This window comes from Martes martes, assembly GCF_963455335.1.
Source record: "Martes martes genome assembly, chromosome: 1".
NCBI classification, from domain to species: Eukaryota; Metazoa; Chordata; class Mammalia; order Carnivora; family Mustelidae; genus Martes; species Martes martes.
Genome location: NC_137888.1, coordinates 59623272 through 59648757, shown reverse-complemented (window position 1 = coordinate 59648757; position 25486 = coordinate 59623272). Strand labels below are relative to the sequence as shown.

The 25486-nt window shown below is 36.8% G+C and overlaps 1 protein-coding gene across 1 annotated transcript in view; it reads right to left on the bottom strand.

Moving 5' to 3' along the window:
• Window positions 1-25486, bottom strand: part of ATP6V1A (ATPase H+ transporting V1 subunit A) — a 61325-nt gene that overhangs the window by 30856 nt on the left and 4983 nt on the right. Inside the window, exon 2 of the mRNA XM_080821052.1 lies at window positions 2902-2996. Within this exon, the coding sequence (XP_080677178.1) occupies window positions 2902-2986 (85 nt within the window). The 5' untranslated portion in view covers window positions 2987-2996. The remainder of the gene's footprint in view (window positions 1-2901; window positions 2997-25486) is intronic.

Below are 25486 nucleotides of genomic sequence, written 5' to 3'. Positions count from 1 at the left end.
CATTTCATTTATATAATACACATGAAAATTATTTTCAAAAAGTCTGAAGTTCTATATGACAAACTCTTACCTAGCAGCATTGAGACAAAATTTTGATCAACCCAAGTTGCTATAAAACATGAGGGAAACTGGAAGGGGAGGTGAACCATGAGAGACCATGGACTCTGAAAAACAACCTGAGGGTTTTGAAGGGGCGGGGGGTGGGAGGTCGGAGGAACCAGGTGGTGGGTATTAGGGAGGGCACAGATTGCATGGAGCACTGGGTGTGGTGAAAAAACAATGAATACTGTTACACTGAAAAGAAATAAAAAAATTTAAAAAAAAATGGAATGATGGATTTGGGAACAATAAAAAATTTTTTAAGCCAAAGTTAGAACAAGAACTTTAGCTAGTAGCATGGTAGAATGCAACACAATTATCAGTTCACTGTGTTGTCACCATTCCTTTGAGAAACAATATATAAAATAACATCTTTATTTTCATTTCTAACACTTCATATTACTGGTTCTTAAAACTCTTCTGGGGGGCGCCTGGGTGGCTCAGTGGGTTAAGCCTCTGCCTTCGGCTCAGGTCATGATCTTAGGGTCCTGGGATCGAGCCCCGCATCGGGCTCTCTGCTCAGCAGGGAGCCTACTTCCCCCTCTCTCTCTGCCTGCCTCTCCGTCTACTTGTGACCTCTCTCTGCCAAATAAATAAAATCCTTTAAAACAAAACAAAACAAAAAAAACCTCTTCTGGGACAAGGATACCTTTGATAAACTAATGACAGCTCTACCTAGAAAAACTCACATATGCATCAAAAAAATTTTTTTCAGGGGCACCTAGCTGGCTCAGTTGGCACAGCATGCAACTCCTGATGTCAGGGTTGTGAGTTCAAGCCCCACGATGGGTGTAGAGATTACCTAAGATATAAAATCTTTAAAAAATAATAATTTTTTTCATAGATCTTTCATCCTTTCAAAGGATGTTTATAATCAGTCAATACCAGTGGGTGAAGTCCCAGTTAATAAGTATAACTGTATTTTTAGTATTTAGTCTTCTGATGCAATTAATTAGAACTATATATTAGCTAGTATTCAAGTGGAAACCGTTGAAGTATTAATACTTAATTAACTTGCATTAGAACAATAGTTTTCTTAATTTCATAAATATTTAACTTTATACCTACTATGTAAGAATAATTAAGATGAACTGAAATGATAGACAACTAAAATGTTATTTTATTATTTGTTTAAGGGGGAAGGGGAGAGGAAGAGAGAGCATCTTAAGCAGGCTCCACAACCAGCATGAAGCCCGACTCTGTGGGCTTGATCTCACAACCCTGAGATCGTGACCTCACCCGAAATCAGAGTCTGATCCTTAACCAACTGAGCCATCCTGGTGCCCCTAAAATTTTAAATCGTATTTCATAAACCTGAAAGTATGCCATTTCTCTACCATTTTATTTAGTACTTAAGAAAAATAGAGAGAATTATTAATAGAGTACTTAAGAATAATAATATAGAATAATAGTACTTAAGTACTAAATAATAATTTATTTAGTACTTAAGAAGAATAATAGAATACTTAAGAAAAATAAAGAATTTTATTTAGTACTTAAGAATAGAGAATAATATAATATAATAATAATATAATAATAATAATAATAATAGCAGTTTACTATGTTTCAGAAAAATATTTTTACCTAAACTCTTTTGTTGGTGTTCTTTTTTCTTCCCCCCACCCCAAGATTTTAGTATATTTGGCAGAGAGAGAGAGAGAACACAAGCAGGGGGAGTGGGAGAGGGAGAAGCAGGCTCCCCAAAGAACAAGGAGCCCGATGAGGGGCTCAATCTCAGGACCCTGGGTTCATGACCTGATCCAAAGGCAGACACAACGACTGAGCCACCCAGGCGCCCCTGATGATGTTCTTTTTGGTCTCTTCCCTAAAAGTTCCTGAGTGTTGCCTGACTTTCCCAAAGACCCTTCTGATCATCAAGAGGAAAACTGTTGGCAAGAGACTGAAGACAGTGAAAAGTATTTTTGCCAATGAGTTCACGCTCAAACACCATGTTCTAAGCTATAGAAGCTTCATAGGGAGAAATAAACACTGTGACTGACTGACTTCATTTGCATAAACACTAAAAAAGGGTCATTGCATAAACACTAAAAAAGGGTCATCACCTCTACTGTGATTAAAACAAAAAAGCCTACAGCATGAGGTTTATAAATAAAGACATAAGGAAAAATATTCATGGCACTAAGGACTATAAATCAATGAGGGGTTTACCTACGGAAAACCAGTGAATCATATTTTGTAGTTGAAGTAAAATGAATATTAGAATGAGATTTATCAGTTAAAATGCAGTACGCCAAGTTCTGGGAGAATAAATAAAGTTTTTAAACTGCTTTTTATTATTTTCACATCATAAAACTTCTTTCCCACAGATAGCTAGTTATGCGACATCTGACATAAATGTTCAGGATTCATATATGCAAAGAGCCAAGGATAATATTGTTGAGAAAAGCTTTGAAAAAAATTATTTAAGTTCAAACCACATAAACATATATTTACTGAATGCCTATTATCTGCAAGGTATTACATACTAAAAGCTATATAGCCCACAGATTCAACAAAAAAACAGACATATCTAAAACTCTGAACTCCAATTATACATTTACATAATAAATAGGATATTACAAATTAGCATCCAAAAATTATCAAATTAAGATAACGAATTCAAGAGAAGCTCTTATGATGGAGGCATTAACTCAGTCTTATAGCAACTATGAAATCTTTTAGGGACAAATAGAATTTATATGGGTGAACAGAAACCTATATATTTTACCTAATACACCTCAAAAAGACATTAATTGAAGTTAGGCATCTTCTTTACTATTGAGATTATGACATATTACTTACCAGGTCCTGAGACCCCATGCACATAACCAAATGTGCTTTCTTTATCTTCATCAAGTATTTTGGGTAGCTTGGAGAAATCCATCATGTTAGTTTACCTATGGTTAAAAAAAAAAAAGTTATAACCACAAACCCTAAAGCAAAAGAATTGACATAAGTAGTCAACTCTCATCATTGGTGTATTCTTGAGCTATTACCACTTCTTTAGAGTAAAATATAAAATTCTAAAATAGTTAAAAGTATCTCATTCCTGAATGGTCTACAGTTATTAAAATTCAAAATTACATACTCTTATGCAATGTATCCCACAAAAAATACCAAGGAGCGTAATAAACCACATGAAGTCTTTCCGATGGTTTATCCAGCCCTACATCCTGTCCTCCCTGCCATTACCATCCTAACCTCCTCTCCAGCTATTCTTCTCCATAATCATTCTGCATACACATACTGAACTCTTTGCCATTTCTCAAAAATACATGCATTCTGCCCCAGGATCTTTGTACTTGTCCCCATGCCTGGAGTACTCTTCTCCTAGATAGCCACTCCCATCTCTCTTTCATTTCTTTGCTAAATGTCCCCTTCTCTGAGGTGCTTCTCTGGCCATCTATATTGCAACACACCTCTCTTCTTTCCTGCTTTACTTTCACCATCGGACAAATTAAATCTTACAATGAATGTATTTTAATGTATTATCTGTCTTTATAACTTTTCTGACAAATTATATCTTACAATAAAAAATTTTTAATGTATTACCTATCTTTATAATTTTTCTGAAAGCAATTTCCCTTTTCCGTCCTCTTTTTTTTTAAAGCAGAACACAGAACAGTTTAAGAAATTCAGTTCAACTTCTTTACTTTATAGGTGTGCAATCTCAAAAACTCAAAGAATGAACTGTTCAAGAACAAACAGAAAACTGATTGCAGATCCCAAAGCAGAAAGTTTATTTTTGATTGATGGTATAACTTAATAATTATTGGCAATTTAATAAGGGAGATAAAATACATGGACATATAAAAAGCTCATAATGCCCCCAAACAACCATAAAGTAAGGGTAACAGATCAACGAATATTTGAGTACCAAATAATACACACTTATTTACTAAAAGTACAAAGATTAGAATGTTTAGGGAAGACTTCTTGAAGGTCAGACAGAATTAGCACAAACTAAGAAAAGGAGGACAGCAAAGGCATTCCAAGTGGGGGAAATAACAAGAACAAAACAATGGAAATAAATTTTTTTAAAAGATTTTATTTATTTATTTGACAGACAGAGATCACAAGCAGGGAGAGAGGGAAGCAGGTTCCCTGCTGAGCAGAGAGCCTGATTCGGGGCTCGATCCCAGGACCCTGGGATCATGACCTGAGTGAAAGGCAGAGGCCTTAACCCATTGAGCCACCCAGGCACCCTGGAAATAAATTTTTTTTTAAAGATTTTATTTATTTATTTGACAGACAGAGATCACAAGTAGGCAGAGAGGCAGGCAGAGAGAGGAGGAAGCAGGCTCCCCACTGAGCAGCGAGCCCCACACCGGCGAGGAAAGCAGGTTCCCTGCTGAGCAGAGAGCCTGATTCGGGGCTCGATCCCAGGACCCTGGGATCATGACCTGAGCGAAAGGCAAAGGCTTTAACCCACTGAGCCACCCAGGTGCCCCAAGAATGGAAATAAAATTTGCAGGAACAGTTAACAGACCAGTCTGACTGGAATAAAAGGTTTATATTACAGTAGAAGTGAAAAGTAAGGATGCAAAGGTAGAGATTAATACGTGGGTCTTGAAATGAATGCCAAGTGGACTTGAGCCTATAAACAATAGGAAACAACCAAGGGGGAACTGTTATGGGAAGGATGATGTTTAATTCAACTAACAGATTACAGTAGGGGAGGGAATGCAGGCAAGATGAGAAGCTGAAAAGCTCTGGAAAGTTATGGCTTGAGTGTCAATGGAATTCAATTTATTAAATGTTTATTGAGCTCCTATTTGAAAAGGCACTGTGTTGAACTTAGGGAATAAGGACTATGAATAAAAGGAGCTTTCACTGGCTTTAAACAAATGTACTATAAAGCAAAATGACTTTAGTGTTCAAAATCACAACACACTGAACATTGGTAGTATAGTGGTGAGCACAGCGGCCTTCCAAAATGACCACACACTGGAAGCAGAGAAGAAATTGATTCAGAGGTGGGAAATGTACAATCCAATATGGATGAGGTAAGGGGAACAGATAGGTGAAAAGTAAGTTTTGAGGCAAAGTGTAGTCCAAACAGAGAGAATACAGAACAGAAAAAGCAAAAACAAACCCTGAGATTGGGGATTAATTCAGGTAGGGTTGAGTAGTGTTTTTGTCTTTCTGGAGCCACTGAAGGATCACTAGGGAACCACATACTCCATAGGGCACAATTTGTAATCCATTAACCAAGATAGCAAAGAACTGGGGAGGAGAGTGTAACAATGAAGTTGTTAACAGTGGAGTTCTGGCTTGATACACTCTTCAGAAGGGGAATGCTGGATAAGGCTAACAAGGAAGAACCAAGTGATTAAAGAAACAAGTATGAGTGAAAACAAAGATGAAAACCACATGGAGAAACAGGAGACTTGCAAGTGAGAAGAATATGATCAAAGGGTCAAGAAAAGTATCAAGAACTTAAAGATGACATTGGTGATAAGGTAGAGACTACCAAGGCTGGTTATTTATTGATAAAGGGTAGGGTATACTTATGCCCACTGGAAACAATGGAATTGAATTAGAAAGAAAAAAATAAACCAGATAACCATAGTCCAAGTGTCACAATAAGAGAGATAAAGATTTTTGTGTTCTCAATAGGAAAATTAAATTGGAAGAAGGGCAGTTGAGGGAGGAAGTAAAGAAAAGGGGAATCTGGTTTACTAGGATTTTCCAGCTTCCTCAAGATGCAGTAGAAGGGATTATTAAATTAGCAGCTAAGGAACTGCAAAAGACTGGAATACAAAAAGAACAAATTTTTCTAGAGACCACTTAGATAATAAGAAAAAAAACTTAGTTTAAAGACAAACTTTTTTTTTTAAGATTTTATTTATTTATTTGAGAGAGAAAGAGATCACAAGTAGGCAGAGAGGGAGGCAGAGAGAGAGAGGGAGAAGCAAGCTCCCTGCTGAGCAGAGAGCCTGATTTGGGGCTTGAGCCCAGGACCCTGAGATCATGACCTGAGCCAAAGGCAGAGGCTTATTAACCCGTTGAGCCATCCAGGTGCCCCTAAAGACAGACTTTTATTTGGGAAATGGGCTAGACAAGTCTTCAAAGAAGTAGTGAACAAACAAATGAGGTCAAATTTTAATCTTCAGAAAAAGATTTTCAAAGTCAGAAGACAACGTGACAATCACAGTCTAAATTCTTCCTCAAATACGGGTATTTCCTACATAGCATGCATGATACATGGTCACCTGTCTATCAAGTGGAAATAGCATGAAATTTTGAGTCAGCAGACTTTGGACACCCTGGTTCTACCAGTGATATGCTGCAGGAGGATCTGGACAAACCAAAATCTCTTTGTACCTTCATTTGAAAAGTAGGAATAATGCTAATACCTATGCCACAGTTGTGGCTGAATTATAACTTTGAATGTTCCTTATGACATATAAAATGCTTATAAGAATTTCATCAGTAATACCACTATTTAAGCAAGGCTTCAATGTTGAAAAAGCCATTCTGGGTTTTTTTTTTTTTAATTTTATTTATTTATTTGACAGACAGAGATCACAAGTAGGCAGAGAGGCAGGCAGAGAGGGGGAAGCAGGCTCCCTGCTGAGCAGAGAGCCGGATGTGGGGCTCGATCCTAAGACCCTGAGATCATGACCCGAGCCGAAGGCAGAGGCTTTAATCCACTGAGCCACCCAGGCGCCCCAAAGCCATTCTGTTTTTTAAAGAAAAATCTTCTCTTAGTGCCTTATATCCCACAAAAATCGACTTCCCCATTGCTTCTACCCTCTGGCCCTATTTCTTTCAACTGCTACAGCCACAAAGAGGATGTCCATCTTCCAAGGAAATTCTCTGTAACACCTTTAACTTTGAAAAATTTTTTCAGATCTTTCTCTCCCAAGGCTACTCTTTTCTGGAAAGATTTCGTAATATCAAAGTTTGTTTTATTTATTTTTGAAGATTTTATTTATTTGAGAGAGACAGTACATGAATGTGGGGAAGGGGAGTGGTGAGTAGTAAGAGAGGGACAAGCAGACTCTGCACTGAGCATGGAGTCCAATCGCACGACCCAACCTGGAGGATCATGACATGAGCCAAAATCAAGAGTCAGAGGTTCAGGGACACCTGGGTGGCTCAGTGGGTTAAGCTGCTGCCTTCAGCTCAGGTCATGATCTCAGGGACCTGGGATTGAGTCCTGCATTGGGCTCTCTGCTCAGCAGGGAGCCTGCTTCCCTCTCTCCCTCTCTCTCTGCCTGCCTCTCTGTCTACTGTGATCTCTCTCTGTCAAATAAATAATATTAAAAAAAAAAAAAAGAGTCAGAGGTTCAACCAACTGAGCCACCCAGGTGCCCCTCAATGTTTCTTCTAAAGGGGAGGAAAAAAAATAAAAAACAGTATTCTAAACATTATACAAGTGAGAACTGACGAGTACCATTTCATTTGTCTGTTTTTTTTTATTGAAACAGAGACTAAGGCTTTGAGTCAGACAGACTGAGTCTGAATTTATAAATTATATCCTCAGGCAAATCAAATTCTTTCAAACTTTTGAACGTCAGTTTCATCTGTAAAATCTAATGGGGTTGTTGCATGGGACCTAAAAGTAAGCCTAACAGAAAAGTAATAGTGATGACTACTAAGTGTATTCTGTTATTACAAGCTAATCTTGGCTAATATCTAAAAGGCACCTAATATATTTCTAGCTTCTTGTTACTTGAACCAAATCTAGTCCCTTGGCTAGTTTTTTTCTTAGCTATTAAGTGTATTTTACCATAACTTTACCTGTTAAAACTAAACAGATTTTAAGTGTCAAGGATGTGCCAGGTGCTGTGTGTTACAGATTGAAAATATAAAATGTAAGGGAGTAGTAAGACACAATCTCTCCCCCATGGAATTCCTGGCCTGGTGGGATATAAAGGCAAATATGTAGTAACAACAAGTGACACATGCGCTCCTTTAGGAGCTGTCAGGCTGATTTGGAAGAGTATAAAGCAAAGGCATCAAACCTGGACTTGGGCAGTACAGGAATGACTTAGAAAAGAGTTAGCAGAATCTTGAAGGATGAACAAGGAGACATTATTCAGTAGAGCTTCCTCACAGATGATTCAAATCTTCCAGGTTCATGAAGGTATTCTGGAGAAAGTTCATGAGGCAATACAGGTATCTGTACTGATTTTTAAAAATAAGTATTTATGTACATTCCCTTTAAAACAACAGTGAGAACCTCCAAATGTATGAGCAATGATTAGTGGAAATCAAAGGGCCTACTCATGATTCAGCTACCTTGTGAGTTTATCACTCAGCTGACTAATCCTAGCCACCATGGAAACTAATGATTCTATAGTTTTTAACTGTATTATTTTTAGGCATGTATTATTTATGCCAAAGAAAGCAGACATTAGAAACAGTGGTATCAAACTAGTAAGAGAATTAAGAGCCTAAATAATAATTCTATAAATTTAGAGATGCTTTCACCAGATCCACAAACTTGCATTCATCTGGTTAATATTCTTATACAGTGAATCAAGATGATTTTATTTTTTAAAAAGTCAATGTTAAGAGGAGAAATACATGATAATGATTATGCGTAACTTAGCTTTTTCTACTCCACTGTGTTACATGCAGAGAAATGGTTGCAAATACAACCCCAAACCAGCTCTTAATCTCTCTCTCAGGACAAAATAAGAAAATTATGAAAACATGAGTTTTTAAAATATAAAATGCAGGCATTCCCTGGACTTTTGTCCATTTCTGATGCTTTAATACAGTTAAATTTTAATCTCAGTTCCAGCAACTCAGACCTTTCCGCTTGCTGTGCTCCTGCCTGGGAAGTGTTTCCTCACTCCCATCAACAGTCCCCCTGGTCCCAGTGTCATCCTCAATGCTCTTACCCTGTTTTTCTTCATACCACTTACAACTAACTACCTGAAAGAATATAATTTTTCTTTTTAACTCACTTTTTTATTACCTGGTTCACTCCCTACAGTGCAAGTTTCTGAGGGCAAAGAAAACACTGCCTGGGCAAAGAAAATAAGCACTCAGTGAAGAGTTACTTAATAACTTCATACCCACTAATGCCACTGCTATTTTATAAATGGAAAACCCAAGGAATGGGGACTTAAGTAACTTTGCCCAAGATCACAAAATTGACAAGCTTTACAGGTGGGATTTGAACCTCAGCAGTCTGACTCCAATCAATGCCCAGGCTTATTAAAGCCCTGCACCCTCTGCCTCAATTAATTAGGCTGATTTCTACAGTATGCTTCTAAACAATCCTCTGTGGCAGGAAGGACAACAGTCTCTGCCTCCAGGCAACAGTGTTATCAAATGAGAGAGGGAGATGAAGCATCCAGATTCTCCTTCAAGAAAGGACAGGGAGTGTCACCAGCAGATAGCCAGCAGCTATCACCCCTTCAGGGCTGGCCTCAGATGCAGAGAGCTGCCTGACCCACATTCGGATCCTTCGCTGGCCACCTGCACTTGGTGATCTAGCAAAGTGGAGGTATAAAAACCCAGCCATGTCAACTAGACGTGGGATACTCTCATAAGTAAGACTCACTCCAGATCTCCCCACGGGGTCAGCTAAGGCTTTTCCAGGCTTGAATCACATTTCACCTTCTCTGCCCAATTTGGCATCTGTCCCCTTCCTTTCACATGTGTTGATCCCTAATGAACATCTTAAACAACTCTTTCTTAGCATCTGATTCCAGAGAACCCCAAATGCTCAAATAATGAATAAAATGAATAATTACTCCCTGGATAACTGAAACTGAGACTCACACTTGAACCACAACGATCTTTGGCCTGTTTTCTTAGTTATCCTGTAACTAGTTATTCTGCAAAGAAGGAAAGAAATACAAAAGTGGCTTTAGAAAGTAGGGCACTTAGGACAATACTTGGGCTAAGTCAAGCAACTGACATAGAGGTTGGGTCCCCATACAACCAAAGCCTTAGTTTCTTCCGGGATCTTGCTTTTTGTCTTCAACATAAAACTCAGAACCCATCATCAGTAGTTCTAGGAACAGAGTCCCAATTAGGAGTTTAACTTCTAAAGTACTTTCTCTGACAGAGTTGGAAAATATGTTTCCCAGGTCTCAAAATTTTTGGATCTAACTTGTTAACACTTAAACACTTTGAGAAACTTTCATGAACTGGTCCAAGGTAATGAGCTTTTTTGAACATTGAATTTTCAATTCCCACAGCACTACGGGTTCCCATTGTACTTCTAAAGCTTTTTCACCAAAGCACCCCAATACAAGATAAACAAGTAAACAGTGAATAAATACTCCTCTATTTTCTCCCAATCTTCCTGACAGAGAACAGGATGTTATAGCAGTCTACTGTAAGCTGGGAAATTTCTTCTTTTAGAAAGAGAGAAAATGCACGTGCTTGAGTGAGAAGGGGGCAGGGGAGGAGTGCAGAGAGAGGGAAAGAGAGAATCTTAAGCAGGCTCCAAGTTCAGCACTGAGCCCAATGCAGAGCTCTATCTCAAGACCCTGAGATCATGACCTAAACAAAATCAAGAGTTGGACCCTTAACCGAGACACCCAGGCACCCCCAGGAAAATTTCTTTGTATGCTCTTGTATATTCTCTTAATCTAAGCAAGTTTTGCACTTTATTACATACAATATATGTTTTACAAGATAAATCTGAAATTGCTTCCTTCCCACAAATAAAATTAAAATTATTCACTAGATAGACTTATATTGACTTAATCACTGAGTAGGGCTAAGCATTTGGCAGTTTGATATATATGGTTATACAACAAAATATTTTGTATCCATTAATCACCCCTTTATTGTTATCTATGAAAATAGTAAAAATAAAAATACTCCAAACTAAAATCTTCTGTTTCATTACTTACTGCTTATGCCTCTGTGTGAAAAAGCATAGGCTTTTAAAGATGTATGAGATAACATCCCACAACATCTTAACTTGAAATAAGCAAATTATATTGCAAGTTACAGTACACTGAAAATTAATCCTATCCCAAATTTCCATAATATCCAAAATAACATGATTTCATGCTATATTGTTTTATATGTTATTTAATAACTCCTTACTATTACAACACACACCTATTCTTGTTGCTTCCCATCATTTAAAAAAAAAGCACGATACCTACTTTAAAAACAATTGCTTGCTTCAAAATAATGTGGCATACATAGTTGCACTCATAGAGAAATCAACTTAATGATTACATAAAAACTTTGCCTTTATGTGCCTGATTCCTACTTCGAGGATAAAAAGTAAATGCAACTTACAACCAAGATTCCTATAGTCATAGACTGTAGGGTTTTCCACCGTATTTATAAAGAATTAAAAACAAAACAAAACCCTGCTGTAGAAGGGTAAAAACTCCAGAAAGTAAGCACAGGCAACCATCTGATCTAATGAGTCATCACTCTCTCCACCTTGCAGAACACTGCAGTGACAAATCACGACATCGGAGGCCCAGTTCTGTTTCTTCCATTTCACAAGGTCCTCTCTAAATTGCTACTGGTTGATACACTGTATGGTAATTTCATCATTCCAGAAATAAGAGGGTCTCCTGGGGGGCAAGTATGAGGTGCCATGTAAGAGCTACATACCAAGGTTCCCGGACAATATTATTTACATATAAAATCCTGGGGCACTGCATACTTCATTTTATACACAGTTTACCTTCTTAGAAAAAGGCATCATAAATCTGTTTGACATTCTTATAGTTAGTCAAAAAGTTATAAAATAAGTAGAATTCCAGTTAATAACATTATCTTGTATTCTAGTACAGTACTACATCATTTTGTGAAACACATTCTTATTCATTTTATTTAATCTACCCACCCAGCAACTCCATTAGAAAAGTTTATGCAGCAGATGACTATGCTTAGCTAGTTTCTATTTTTATCTTGCCAACAAAACCCTAAGTTGGCTCCAATTTTGGTAAGCCCATCAAGGTAATTCTAGTTTCTTTGAGAATAACTGGTTTGGAAATGAGCATATAATGTTCTGACCAATAACAGGAAAGGCAAAGTCTGTTGGAAAGCCTGTGGAAATAATCTCCTCGCTTTTTAAAAAGATACAGGCCACAAGAAACACTTTTTTCCCCTTGGGATGTGTTCATCTGCATGGGATGTGAAGCCAACTTGGGACCTTATGGGAAGCTAATCTAAGCAGACAGGCCATTTCGCATCTGGGTCCTTGTTCCTTTTACTGGTCTATTAAATTAACCAATCTAAGAAGAAAGGAAAGAGTTTCAAGAATAAACACTTTTAGGGCACCTGGGTGGCTCAGCCGTTAAGCGGCTGCCCTCGGCTTAGGTCACGATCCCAGAGTTCTGGGATGGAGGCCCACATCAGGCTCCCCTGCTTGGCGGGAAGCCTGCTTCTTCCTCTCCCATTCCCTCTGCTTGTGTTCCGTGTCTCTCTGTCAAATAAATAAATAAAATCTTAAAAAAAAAAAAAGAATAAACATTTTTATGTTATACAGATTTCATATTGCTATTTAAAAAAAGAAGAATGGGGGTGCCTGGGTGGCTTAGTCAGTTAAGTGTTCGACTTTTGATTTCATCTCGGGTCTTGATTTCAAGCTCTGCATTGAGCTCCATGCTTGGTGTGGAGCCTACTTAAAAAAAAAAAAAAAAGTCAGGGGTGCCTGGGTGACTCAGGAGTTAAGCGTCTGCCTTTGGCTCAGGTCATGATCCCAAGGTCCTGGAATCGAGTCCTGCATAGGCTCCGAGCTCGGTGGGAAGCCTGCTTTTCCCTCTCCCACTCCCCCTGCTTCTGTTCCCTCTCTTGCTGTCTCTCTCTGTCAAATAAACAAATAAAATCTTTCCCAAAAAAAGTTAAATAAATAGGGACACCTGGGTGGCTCAGTTGGTTGAGCAGCTGCCTTCGGCTCAGGTCATGATCCCGGCGTCCTGGGATGGAGTCCCACATCGGGCTCCTTGCTTGGTGGGGAGCCTGCTTCTCCCTCTGCCTCTGCCTGTGCTCGCTCTCTCTCTCTCCCTCTCTCTCTCTGACAAATAAATAAATAAAATCTTAAAAAAAAAATTTAAAAAAAAGTTAAATAAATAAATAAGAATGGATAGATTAAAAAGTTAAGAACAAAGGCAAACATAAGGTCATTAAATAGTTTACAAAAATTACTGAGATGAACAATAAGGAAATGTGCAGACAAATGTAAGAACCAAAGAGTAGAGAAGTACAGAAAAATCACAGATGGCAAACCGGACTAACAGAATCAGGAAAAATGTATTCCTCTTGGAATAAAACTTTTTGAGGACATGCACACATACACCCCTCCATTTATTAAAAAAAAAAAAAAAAGGCATTCCTATAAAAGAAACAGTAACTATAAAAGCTAGGTGAACACTTAAGTGGCGAACAGAATTCAAACTATCAGCTACATATGCTTTAGGTTTATTGACAGTCTTGCCCACAATTTTTACAGTATTTCTAGAAATAAGCAATTAAGATTCCTTTTACTTCAAATTTTTATAAATAAAATGGTACTATAGTATGAAATAACCCAAAGTTTTAGCTAAGAACCCCAAATACTTTATTTACTGTGTAAGTTCTATGGTATATATGAATTTATAGGCTAGAAGCCTATGATCAATGATAAGCCATTATATGAATATACTTGAGTATCCCTCCTTTCAAGGAGCTTGTTTATTATTTTCTGGCCCCTCCTTCCACACAGCAAAGTGCCTTGCACAGCAGTAACTTGATAAAAATGTCTGAAAATGAAAATAATATCAACTACTATTCATTACGCACATATTACACTCTAGGCATTATGTTAAAAAATGGGCACATATCATTTAACACTTAATAGTCTTATGACATTGGTGGTGTTTGATTAGGTGATAGGTTTTGAGACTTAAGCCACCTACTTGAGACAACAGAGCTATACATTGGTGAAACCCCGGTTTAGTCTCGTTTTAACGTGTAGGAATTTTACCATAAATAATTCAAAACACCTTATTTCAGCCAACAGCTCTATTACTTTTTCTTTTTTAAAGCCAAGGGTGCCTGTTTCTCATTAGTAACTGACTCTATATTAAAATTACAAAGGTTGGGGCACCTTGGGTGGCTCAGGTCGTGATCCCATGGTCCTGGGATGGAGCCCTGCATCAGGCTCCCTGCTCGGTGGGAAGCCTGTTTCTCCCTCTCCCACTCCTCCTGCTTATTGTGTTCCCTCTCTCACTGTCTCTCTGTGTCAAATAAATAAACAAAATCTTAAAAAAAAATTACAAAGGTTAATATGTAGGTAAAGAGAGATGAAAAAAAGGTGACAGATCATTCACAAACTAAAGAGTAAGAAAACAACCAGGAATTGACTGCTCCTAAAATATCCATCTCCTAAAAAAATTGAGATTCTTAAAAAAAAAAAAAAAAAGGAAGAAAGAAAGAAAGACTTATCTATTTATTTGACGGGGGGGGGGAGGGGGGAAGGGGGCGCGGTTTAGGGAGGGGTGGAGGGAGAGAAGCAGACTCCTCGCAGAGCATGGAGCTGGATGCAGGGCTTGATCCCACCATCCTGAGACTATGACCTGAGCCAGAATCAACAGTTGGATGCTGAACCAAATGAGACACCCAGGTATCCCCTAAAACTAAGATTCTTAAAGAACAGTGCAAATGCCATATTTTATTAGTGTCTAGCTTTATAATACAAACCTAACCAATTTATTTTAATAGGAAAGGAGGAGGGAAGGAAAGAAAGAAGGAGGGAAGTCAGAAAGGGAGAAAGGAAGGAAGGAAGGACGGACAGACAGTCAATGAAGTACAAAATGAATGGGCATATCTAAGTGGAAAATGAACATCTTTGGAGCAAATAAGAGTATTAATGAAAACAGACCCAATTCTGTTACTGTTAATAACAGGGAACAGTAGTGGAAACTTGCTGGTTAATAGACTGTCATAAATTTGGAACAATGAAGCTACATAAATAGTACCCGAGTGAGAAATTCCTCTTATTTTTCTTACTTCTTGGATAAAACTTAAACTGGAGTGTAAAAAAGTTCTAGTGAAGCTAGTATTACTATCCCATTTGACTTTTAGTGAATTTTTAGAACATTTTCTCGATTTCAGGTTGGAAAAAAAATGAATCCCTGAAGAAAGTCCCTTGATTAATTTCCTAACTTACATGATGTAAAAAGCCAAGAGAGCCAAATGATATAAATAATAAAGAAAATAAGCATATATTATATAATTTTAAAGTTTATTTTCAAAAGCAATATGCTTACAATTTTTAAAATACTCAAAAGTCTCGTCACTTAAATGCTGACTTATTTCCTCACAATTTTTGACATTCTTGTAATCAATACTGTAATATATTCTCACATATTGTGAGAATTCTCACATGAGTATTATCTTTTTTTTTTTTTTTTTTTAAAGATTTTATTTATTTATTTGACAGAGAGAGATCACAAGTAGGCAGAGTGGCAGGCAGAGAGAGAGGAGGAAGCAGGATCCCTGCCGAGCAGAGAGCCCGATGTGGGGCTCGATCCCAGGACCCTGAGATCATGACCTGAGCCGAAGGCAGAGGCTTAACCCACTGAGCCACCCAGGTGCCCCTCACATGAGTATTATCTTAAACTGTGTAATATTTGATTAAAGAATGCCATAGCTTACCTAATAATTCTCCTTACTGGGTAACGAGACAGCTTCCCACTTTTTGCTATTTTTATTTTTTACACTTTGCTGCTGTACTTTTATTTATTTTAACTAACTAGGGGAAGCCAAGGTAAGGCAACAAACTAAGGATCCATAAGGATACTCTTTATGCTGATGTCTCATAAGAGCAGTTCTTGCACACACACACACACACACACAAACACAACCCTACCCAGACGTAATACCATATTTCATCTAATCTAAGATACCATCAACTGTAACATACTCTTCAATTATACTCTAGAAATTTTAGGACATTAATTTCACAGTTGTTAAAATGTCGGGGGGGAATATATTTCCTAGAAATAATAATATACAGTATTAGAACTGAATACAGTATACTATTTATACAGAAGGAGGTCAAACTTGTCAATTGTCATTAGAATCAAGACTAAGAGATAGAAAACAGATTTCTAAACTGCTAAGATGACTGTCTTTACGTCTCTACAATTTCAAGAGACCTTCGTACTTGTCTTGACTCAATTTATGCACAATTAAAAAATATTACCTAATATTTTAGATCACTGCAGATTTAAAGTAACAAAATACTAAATTATTAGAGGGCTACACTCCAAGAATAAATAAAGTAGATAATGAAAGAGACTGTGAATTAAGGGTCATAAGAACTACCTATAACCATCAAGGAAAGGTCAATTTGGGTTTATTAGTTTCTAAGAAATATAGAAAGCAATTTGGCAATATGGATCAAGGGCCTTAAATGTTCAACCCCCCCCCCTTTTAAAAAAGATTTTATTTATTTATTTGACAGACAGAGATCACAAGCAGGCAGAGAGGCAGGGAGGTGGAAGCAGGCTCCCTGCTGAGCAGAGAGCCTGACTCACAGCTCGATCCCAGGACACTGGGATCATGACCTGAGCTGAAGGCAGAGGCTTAAACCACTGAGCCACCCAGGTGCCCCCCTCAAACCGTTTGATTATAAATTGTACCTCTGGGAATCTATTTAACATGCAGATAAGGATTTATTTACATATGTGTTTAACAAAGCAAAAATTAAAAACTTGAAATATCTTTAAGATCTAATAACAAAATGAAGCATTAATTTATTTGAAATCCTACAGTCTTCCCCTAACCCCCAGGGTATTTAATAATAATAATGAAATTTCTTGTGTTAAACAGTCTGCAAGCTTAACTTCACAGTACCAAGCACTGTCCTCAGCAAATTCCCTTCTGAGAGGACCCTTAACCTTCATGGCCTCTGAGCACCGCAACAGTTGTGTAGCTTTTGTACAGGTTGTCTCAGATAAATTGCAGCTGAAGTGACCATGCCAATTAAAAAAAATGTCAGCGGTCATGTATGAGAATTATCCCCTTTAAAAGTAATCAACCTAGAAATTTTTCAGCCATTGCTCAAAACACTAAGAAACTTCTCCTGAAAACTGCCTATGATTACTATGTCACTCTTTCAACTGTTAATTAAGGAGAAATTTTCTGGAATGTTTTCCCAATAAACATATCCCAAACAGCCAACCTGGCCAAATACAAGTAATACACATATCTGAGAACAATGTACATAGGAGAGTCAGCACCAACAGTGTTGCAGTGAAAATGCTACTACACTTGTATTATAAATTGTTATTTATGTATTCAAATGGATCTGTCCTGTCACTTATTTCATGGATGGAATAGAAGAGATAAAAGGTTTACAAAGTGTACAAAGACACATTAACCTAATGTTAAAAGAAACATCACCATAAACAGGTTCGCCTTCAACTCAGGAATTCATAAAATCTCTGCAATGAAAATATCACCTAAAGGACAAAGTGTGCACAGAGGTGGGAAAGAACGGTGCCTAGTATAGGTGAGAAAACATTTCACAACATGGACTTAAAGGTATGACTTTAGTCAAAAGTTCACAGACATTTCCAATTCAGAGGGCAAGAAGTTGCATTTCTAATGGTTTGCCGAGTATTCCATGATTAATAACAACCAGGGTTTATTTATTTAACTAAAGTAGCTGTGGGGAGGGAAGGATTTAATCACAGATAGAGGTTTTCAATAGTATGATTTGCTAAGGAATTAACTTCCAGTTCCTCCGGGTATGTGTTCAGTCTTCAATATTGCTCCTTTGTCATACTCGCTACTACTGTAATTAAAAATCTGTGAACAGAGTTGTTCAATGTCTGTCTCCACTGCCAGAATGTAAATGTCAGGGAAACAGGGGCTATACCTGTCTCATTCATTGAGTACCGCAATTACATAATAAAGCACCCTGACACAGAGTAGACAATTACTAAATACTGCTCAGTGACAATACTGGCAAAGGTTATGTGGGAAATAAGCACGCTCATTCACTGAGTGAAAATTGATACAACAAGTTTGAAGTGCACTAAGTACACATTTTGGCCTAATGCCCAATGGCCAAGATAAAAATAAAAATAAAAATAAAAAACAACAGTATTTAGGTGAGGCCAAAGGAAAACCAAATACCATCATCATAGAACAATCTTCTAATATAAAACCCTTCATTAGAAGCTGAAAATCCTGAAATCTTAATGGTTATTTTGCTTATTATGTCCAAAAACCAAATCATTCTACAAAGAATACATAAAATCTCTATCGTTCTGCCTGGTATGATGATTTAAAATTCTATAAACATTTATTAGCTCAAAATGGCTATATAAACAGATATAAGCGGACAACTGACTTTTGACAAAAATGCAAAGGCAATTCAGTGGAGAAAGTCTTTTAATAAGTGGTAGAACAAATCTATAAGCAAATGCAAAAAAAAAAAGGTACTTCAATCCATACCTTGTAGCATATACAAAAATAAACTAAAAATGGATGGTAGACCTAAATGTAAAACCTAAAAACCATAAACTTCCTTTGTGATCTTGGACTAGGTAGATTTATTAGATAAAATACTCAAAACACAATCCATAAAAGAACAACTGATATATTATACTTCATGAAAATCACAAGTTTTTGCTCTTCAAAATACTGTTAGAACAAAAAGCCAAGTTCCAGACTGGGCAAAAATATTTGCAAAGCGTAAATGTAATAAAGGACACATAGAATATATTTTAAAATTCCCAAAGCTGGGTATAAAAAAACACAGTTAATATGACAAGCAAAGGATCTGAAAAATATTTCACTAAGGAAAATATATGGATGGTAAATAACTACATGAAAGATGCTTAACATCATTAAGAGGCAAATTAAAAGCAAAATAAAATGCTACTCCATACCTAATAGAATAGCTAAAATTAAAAAAAAAAAACAGAAAATGTTGGTAAGGATATAGAACTAGAACTATCATATACTGGTGGTAGGAATGTAAAATGATACAAGCATTTTGGAAAACAATTTGGCAGTTTCTGAAAAAGCTAAACATACACCTACATAGGATCCAGCCATTCTACTCCTCGGTATTTATCCATAAGAAATGAAAGCTTATGGGGCACCTGGCTGGCTCAGTTGGTAGAGCATGAGACTTGTGATCTTGGGGTTATTAGTTCGAGCCCCACATTGGGTATAGAGATTACTTAAAAATAAGATTAAAAAAAATACCTTAAAAACAATTTTAGGGGCGCCTGGGTGGCTCAGTGGGTTGAGGCCTCTGCCTTCGGCTCAGGTCATGATCCCGGGGTCCTGGGATCGAGCCCCACATCGGGCTCTCTGCTCAGCGGGGAGCTGCTTCTCCCTCTCTCTCTGCCTGCCTCTCTGCCTACTTGTGGTCTCTGTCTGTCAAATAAATAAATAGAATCTTTTAAAAAAACAAAACAAACAAAAAAAAAACAATTTTAAAAAGAAATGAAAGTTTATGTGCAAAGACTTTCATATGGATGTTTATAGCAGCTTTATTTATAACAGCCAAAAAGTGGAAAGACAACCCTAATATCTACCAACAGATGAATAGATAAACAAATCTTGGTATAGTTATACAATGAAATAATACTCAGCAATGAAAAAAATGAAACACTGAAATGCTTAACAACCTGGAAGGATCCCAAAATAATTATGCTAACTAAAAGGCAGACACGGAAAAAAAAAAAAGGTTCTATTTAATTAATTTCTAGAAAACACAAACTAACCTACAATGACAGAAAAAAGATCAATGATTGCTTAGAAATGTGTAGTGGGGAGATACGGAAGTAAGGGATTACAAGGAAGAATGAGAAAAAACCTTTTGGAGGTGATGACATATTCACTATATTGCTTGCAGTGATGGTTTCACAGGTGTATACATGTATCAAAACATCAAACTATACACTTTAAATATGTGCAAGTATGTCAATTATACCTCAGTAAAACTATTTTTTCCAAAAGCACAAAGCATTAGCAATATGACTTCTACAGGTTATAAACACTTACACAGTATATACCACATTCATTTTTGTTTTTACTTGTCAATTAATAGTTGTAAAAGACGACGTGGCTTATGAAACTCATAAGAGAATCTTAACCTCAGGAGCATCACAGGGGGAATTGGCAAAAACAGCCTAACAGGTTTTTGTCTGTTTAGAATGAATTTATGTGCTCCTGATAAGACTGTATGAGTACACTTCAATATCCTCAAATTCAGCAAATCCTGGGAATACTTAACAGCTCAGGAGTACGGAAGTCAGATATGCTTTTAAAGTACTTAATTATCTATGTTTTCAGAACAGGACTTAATGGCAGTATCTTGGATGAGGATTTCGGAAAAATCTTAACCTTATCTCAAATGAATTTTTGAAATATGAGGTATAGAAAGGTTTGTCTTCCAAGTCGCAGGCAGAGCTCTGATATTTTGGATATCAAAGTTGCTATGGTTCAATGACTCATTTAGAGGATAAAAGTAGAGGGAGAGTTATTATCTATTGTTTTATACTGCTCTAGTTAGAAGTAGAAATAGTTCACAATAAAGAATTGATAGCCTGTTTATCTCTGCCTCATTATAGGTATTTCCCCCACCCTCCTTATCCAACAGTATCTTCGGGGGTGAGGATGAGATCATATTTAAAACACACACCCATGGTGGAACAATAGCAAGTACTGTAAATCTGCATTCAAGTACTGTAGGCACATTTGAGCACTGTAGGTACACTAAGTTGGGACCCGAGCAGATTCTGTATTTTAAGTGTCTGTTTAGGATCACATTAAAGAATTTGGTGTCAATCAGCCTGCCTTTTTGAATAAAGATAATTTTTTGCCTTTCTTGAAACAAATGAGACAGAGGACACCGAACAGAAGTATATTTAAAACAATTTGTGGATGCTGTAACTCAGCAGAATAAAACCCCCCACTGCCCAATTCTGCATTACCTAAGACCAGGACTTACAGGTAATCGAAAACCCATTTTTCACAAGAAAATACATAATTATTTGTACATTTAGCTATCACACTCTCAATGGTCTTATTAATTGGCAATCTGATTTCCTATTTATTTATTTGAAAGCACTTACATAATTGTTTTGGTACATAAAATTGGCAACTTTCACAATTATTAACTATCATAGCATTTTGCTCTTTCAATGGTACACATTCAGACTTCAATTTATAGCATTTCAATGCATAAATCACATAAGCAATACTTCAAATCATAATGAGAATACTTACCATTATTTGAAAGTACCAAGAAGTCCAAATGTTCTACTTTGTTCTTATACTGACATTGTTACACTAAGTAGATATGATAGGTAGCCTATGCTATCACAAGATGGTAGATCACTCATAATTCAGGGATGCTAGAAATGTTCAAGGCATTTCGCTACTCAGCTTCCCAAAAACTCAAGCTAAATGATTTGGCAGATTTCAGCACGAGATTGAGGACAAATTTGCACTTCTGGTGCATTGCTAAATTCTAGAGTAATTTGGCTATTTCCACCAAATGTCAAAAGGTACATATCCTTTGACCCAGTTCTTCCATTTCCAGGAATTTCTTTAATGTGTGCAAAATGTCTTGTTATCAAAATATAATAGTCTGTTTCTTATATCAAAAGTTTGGAAATGTCCATTACTATGGAGACTAGTTAAATAACTTGTCACAGTATAAGCAGCTGTAATACTCAGCAGTATTAAGATAAACTCTGGAAAGAGATGCCCTGGATTCAAATCCTGAGTTGTATTATGAGCTGTGTGACACTGCTGGACATTTAACCACCCCATGCCTAATTTGCTTTATTTATTAAATGGGGATAAGTACAGCACCTATTTCATAAGGTTTCTGTGAGGCTTCCATGAATGAATACAACTAAAACATTAAGAAAAAGTGCCTGGGGGCACCTGGATGGCTCAATGGGTTAAAGCCTCTGCCTTCAGCTCGGGTCGTGATCTCAGGGTCCTGGAATCGAGCCCCACCTCCGGCTCTCTGCTCAGCAGGGAGCCTGCTTCCTCCTCTCTCTCTGCCCGCCTCTCTGCCTACTTGTGATCTCTGTCTGTCAAATAAATAAATAAAATCTTTAAAGAAAAAAAGAAAAAGTGCCTGGATCAGTAGTAAACTCTCAATAAATGTTACATATGATGATGATGACACATTAGTATAATTGAATACTAGACTATTATTTAAAAGAATGTTGCCTCAACCATACAAATGTAAAAAGATCTCCAAGATAACATTGCTAAGTGAAAAATGTAATGTCCAGAACAACGTGAAGAGGTACTACCTTTGAGGTGGAAAAACGAAAAAAAAGGATTGGGAGAGAAGGAGAAAACACACACATATAATTACATAATTTTTACTGCATTTGTACATGTATTATCCATTCAACTTGATTAAAAATATTACTGAATGATTCAATGAGTGGTAAAACAATTAAGCCAAGTAATAAAATTACTGTATATACCTAACTGAACAAAGAGCATAGTAACTAAACAATAATGGCAAATATTTATATAGATCTTATTATGTGCCAATAGTGATCTAATCACTTTCCTTATACAATTCATTTAATCCTCACAACACTTAACAAAGTAAATACTTTTACTATCTGTATTTTAAAGCTGAGAAAAATGCAGATATATAAAAACAACTTCCTCCAAAGTCACACTGCTAGGAAGCAGCAGAGCCAGGATATGACCCAGTCGGTCTCCAGTGCTTATGCCCTTAACCTCCTTGTTATGTTGCCTCTCAATACTACTTGAAAATTACTTGTTCTTTATATATATCCCAATTATTAAAAAAAAAATCTGTATGTGTTGTGATAAAGAACATATATACAATCAAGTTAGTAATACTGGTAATGAAAAGAGGAAAACAAAAAAGATGAACATGAGAAACAAATACCGATGTTTTAAACATGCAACAAATCCAACTCTAAAGCACCTGCCATTTTCTTTTTTTAAAAGATTTTATTTTATTTTATTTTATTGTCAGAAAGAGAGCACAAGCAGGGGAAACACAAGAGGGAGAGGGTGAGGCAGACTCCCCACTGAGCAGGGAGCCTGATGCGGAATTTGATCCCAGGACCCTGGGATCATGACCTGAGCTGAAGGCAGATGCTTAACCAACTGAGCCACCCAGGTACCCTGCCATCTTCTATTAGAGCCTTGAACAATGTATTAACTTCAGCCTCTTAAAAGGACTGAAATAAAGTATTAAATAATTGTCAATACTTTTAATTTCGCCTCTTTAAAGACATTCTTATTTGAGGGGCACCTGGCTGGCTCAGTGGGTAGAGCATGTAACTCTTAATCTCAAAGTTACGAGTTCAAGCCCCACATTGGACATAGAGCTTACTTAAAAAAAGAAAGAAAGAAAAAGATATTCTTACTTAAAGCTTTCCTAAGGAGAGTAACTCATTGTATCCGGTTTTTTGGTGTTTTTTTTTTTTAAATTATTAACTAAAACCCAAATGTAGACTTTTCCTTATTCTGATTTTGTCATGTGATTAAGTCAGGGGATACACCCCATATTTGTGCAATATTCTCTATCTCCCAGGCATAAAGACTTTCTGGAAAACTTAATATCAAAACCAAAAAATAAAAGGTATATTTGCAACCCAATCTGGCAATGCCTAGCATTTCCCTGAACATTCTTTTTTTTTTTTTTAAAGATTTTATTTATTTGACAGAGGGAGAGATCACAAGTAGGCAGAGAGGCAGGCAGAGAGAGAGAGGGGGAAGCAGGCTCCCTCTTGAGCAGAGAGCCTGATGTGGGGCTCGATCCCAGGCTGGGATCATGACCCGAGCCGAAGGCAGAGGCTTTAACCCACTGAGCCACCCAGGCGCCCCTCCCTGCACATTCTTAATGACAATTTCTTATTGGGTACACAAAGGTTACCACATATACAAAATTAAGGAGAACTTATGGAATTATCAGGATAATTTATACACCTTCCCCTCAGACATGAGAATAAATAAGTCAAAAAAATTTTCAGATAATTGCCATTTCTGGTCATTTCAAGTATTTTTCTTCTTACTAATTCCTTCTTTGCCCTATCAGAATGTTTATTTTTTTAATGTCAATGGCTTTGTTTTTTTGTAATTATAGATACACTATGTTCATTGTAAAAATAAAAACACAGTAATATAGAAATGCGTAAGGACGAAAGTAAAAATCACCTGAAATGCCCATCCAACCACTCTGAGATAGCCACTAGACATTTTGGGGACTATCTTTTCTTGCATTCATCTTGTACAGACATACGTAAACAGTTTTACATGCATGTTATTGTGGGTACTTTTTTCTTTCTTTTTTTCTTTTGCTTATTCTTCCTTCCAATGTTAACTGTTTAAGCATACACAAAACTCAAAGTGTTTTTTCAACTGTTTTACAAAAATGGGATCTCATTACATACATTTCTCTAACTTTGCCTTTGTCACTTAATATACAGGATGGAGATCCTTTCAACTCATCAGTATAGATTTAAATCCTATTTTTTAATAACTTCAAAAACATTCCAGGATATGCCTGTGCCATGATTTATATAATGGTACTCCTGACAGACATTCCCTGTGTTCCCAGGTTTTTGCTACTATAAAACATTGCTACAATCAACATTCACATAAATGCTTGACTGTCTTTCTTTTTTCTTTTTTAAAAGATTGCATTTATTTATTTGAGAGAGTGAGAGAGCACATGAGCAGGAGGAAGGGCAGAGGAAGAGGGAGAAGCAGGCTCCCGATTGAGCAGGGAGCCTGACAAGGGGCTCAACCCCAGGAACCCAAGATCATGACCTGAGCCCAAGGCTGACACTTAACTGACTGATCCATTCCGGCACCTGTCTTCATTTCTAAGGAAAAGTTGCCACAGAGGGGGACTGCTGGATGGAAGAATACATATTTTCAGTATTAACAGATACTAATTGTTTACTAAAAACACTATAACAATTCACATCTCCACTAGCATCCTGTGAGAAAGTCTTCTACCTCAGATCCCTACTAGCAGTAGGTTTACCACTTAATTTTTGCCAGTCAGAAAAGAATATTTCATTGTTAGCATATCGATTACTAGTGAAGTTTTATGTCTTTCTTTTCTCGTTTGTTGAATAGATTTCTCTTCTATCAAGTTCTGGTCACATGTTTATCTATGTTTCTACTGTATGGACTTTTACTTAATACGTAATAGTTCTTACAAATGTCAACTCTTTAACTGTTATACATACTTCAAACACTTTTTTTCGAATCTGCTTTTTGTTGTTTATCTTTGCCATTGAAAGTTACTACATCTAGAATGTATGTACAAAGAAAATTCAGGGGATTAATATTTTAAATATTTTATTGTTTACATTTAAGCTTTTAATCCCTCTGAAATTATTTTGTGCCTGTGCTGCAAAGCAGCAGCTCCACTTTATTTTCTTCTAGGCAGACAAGTTGT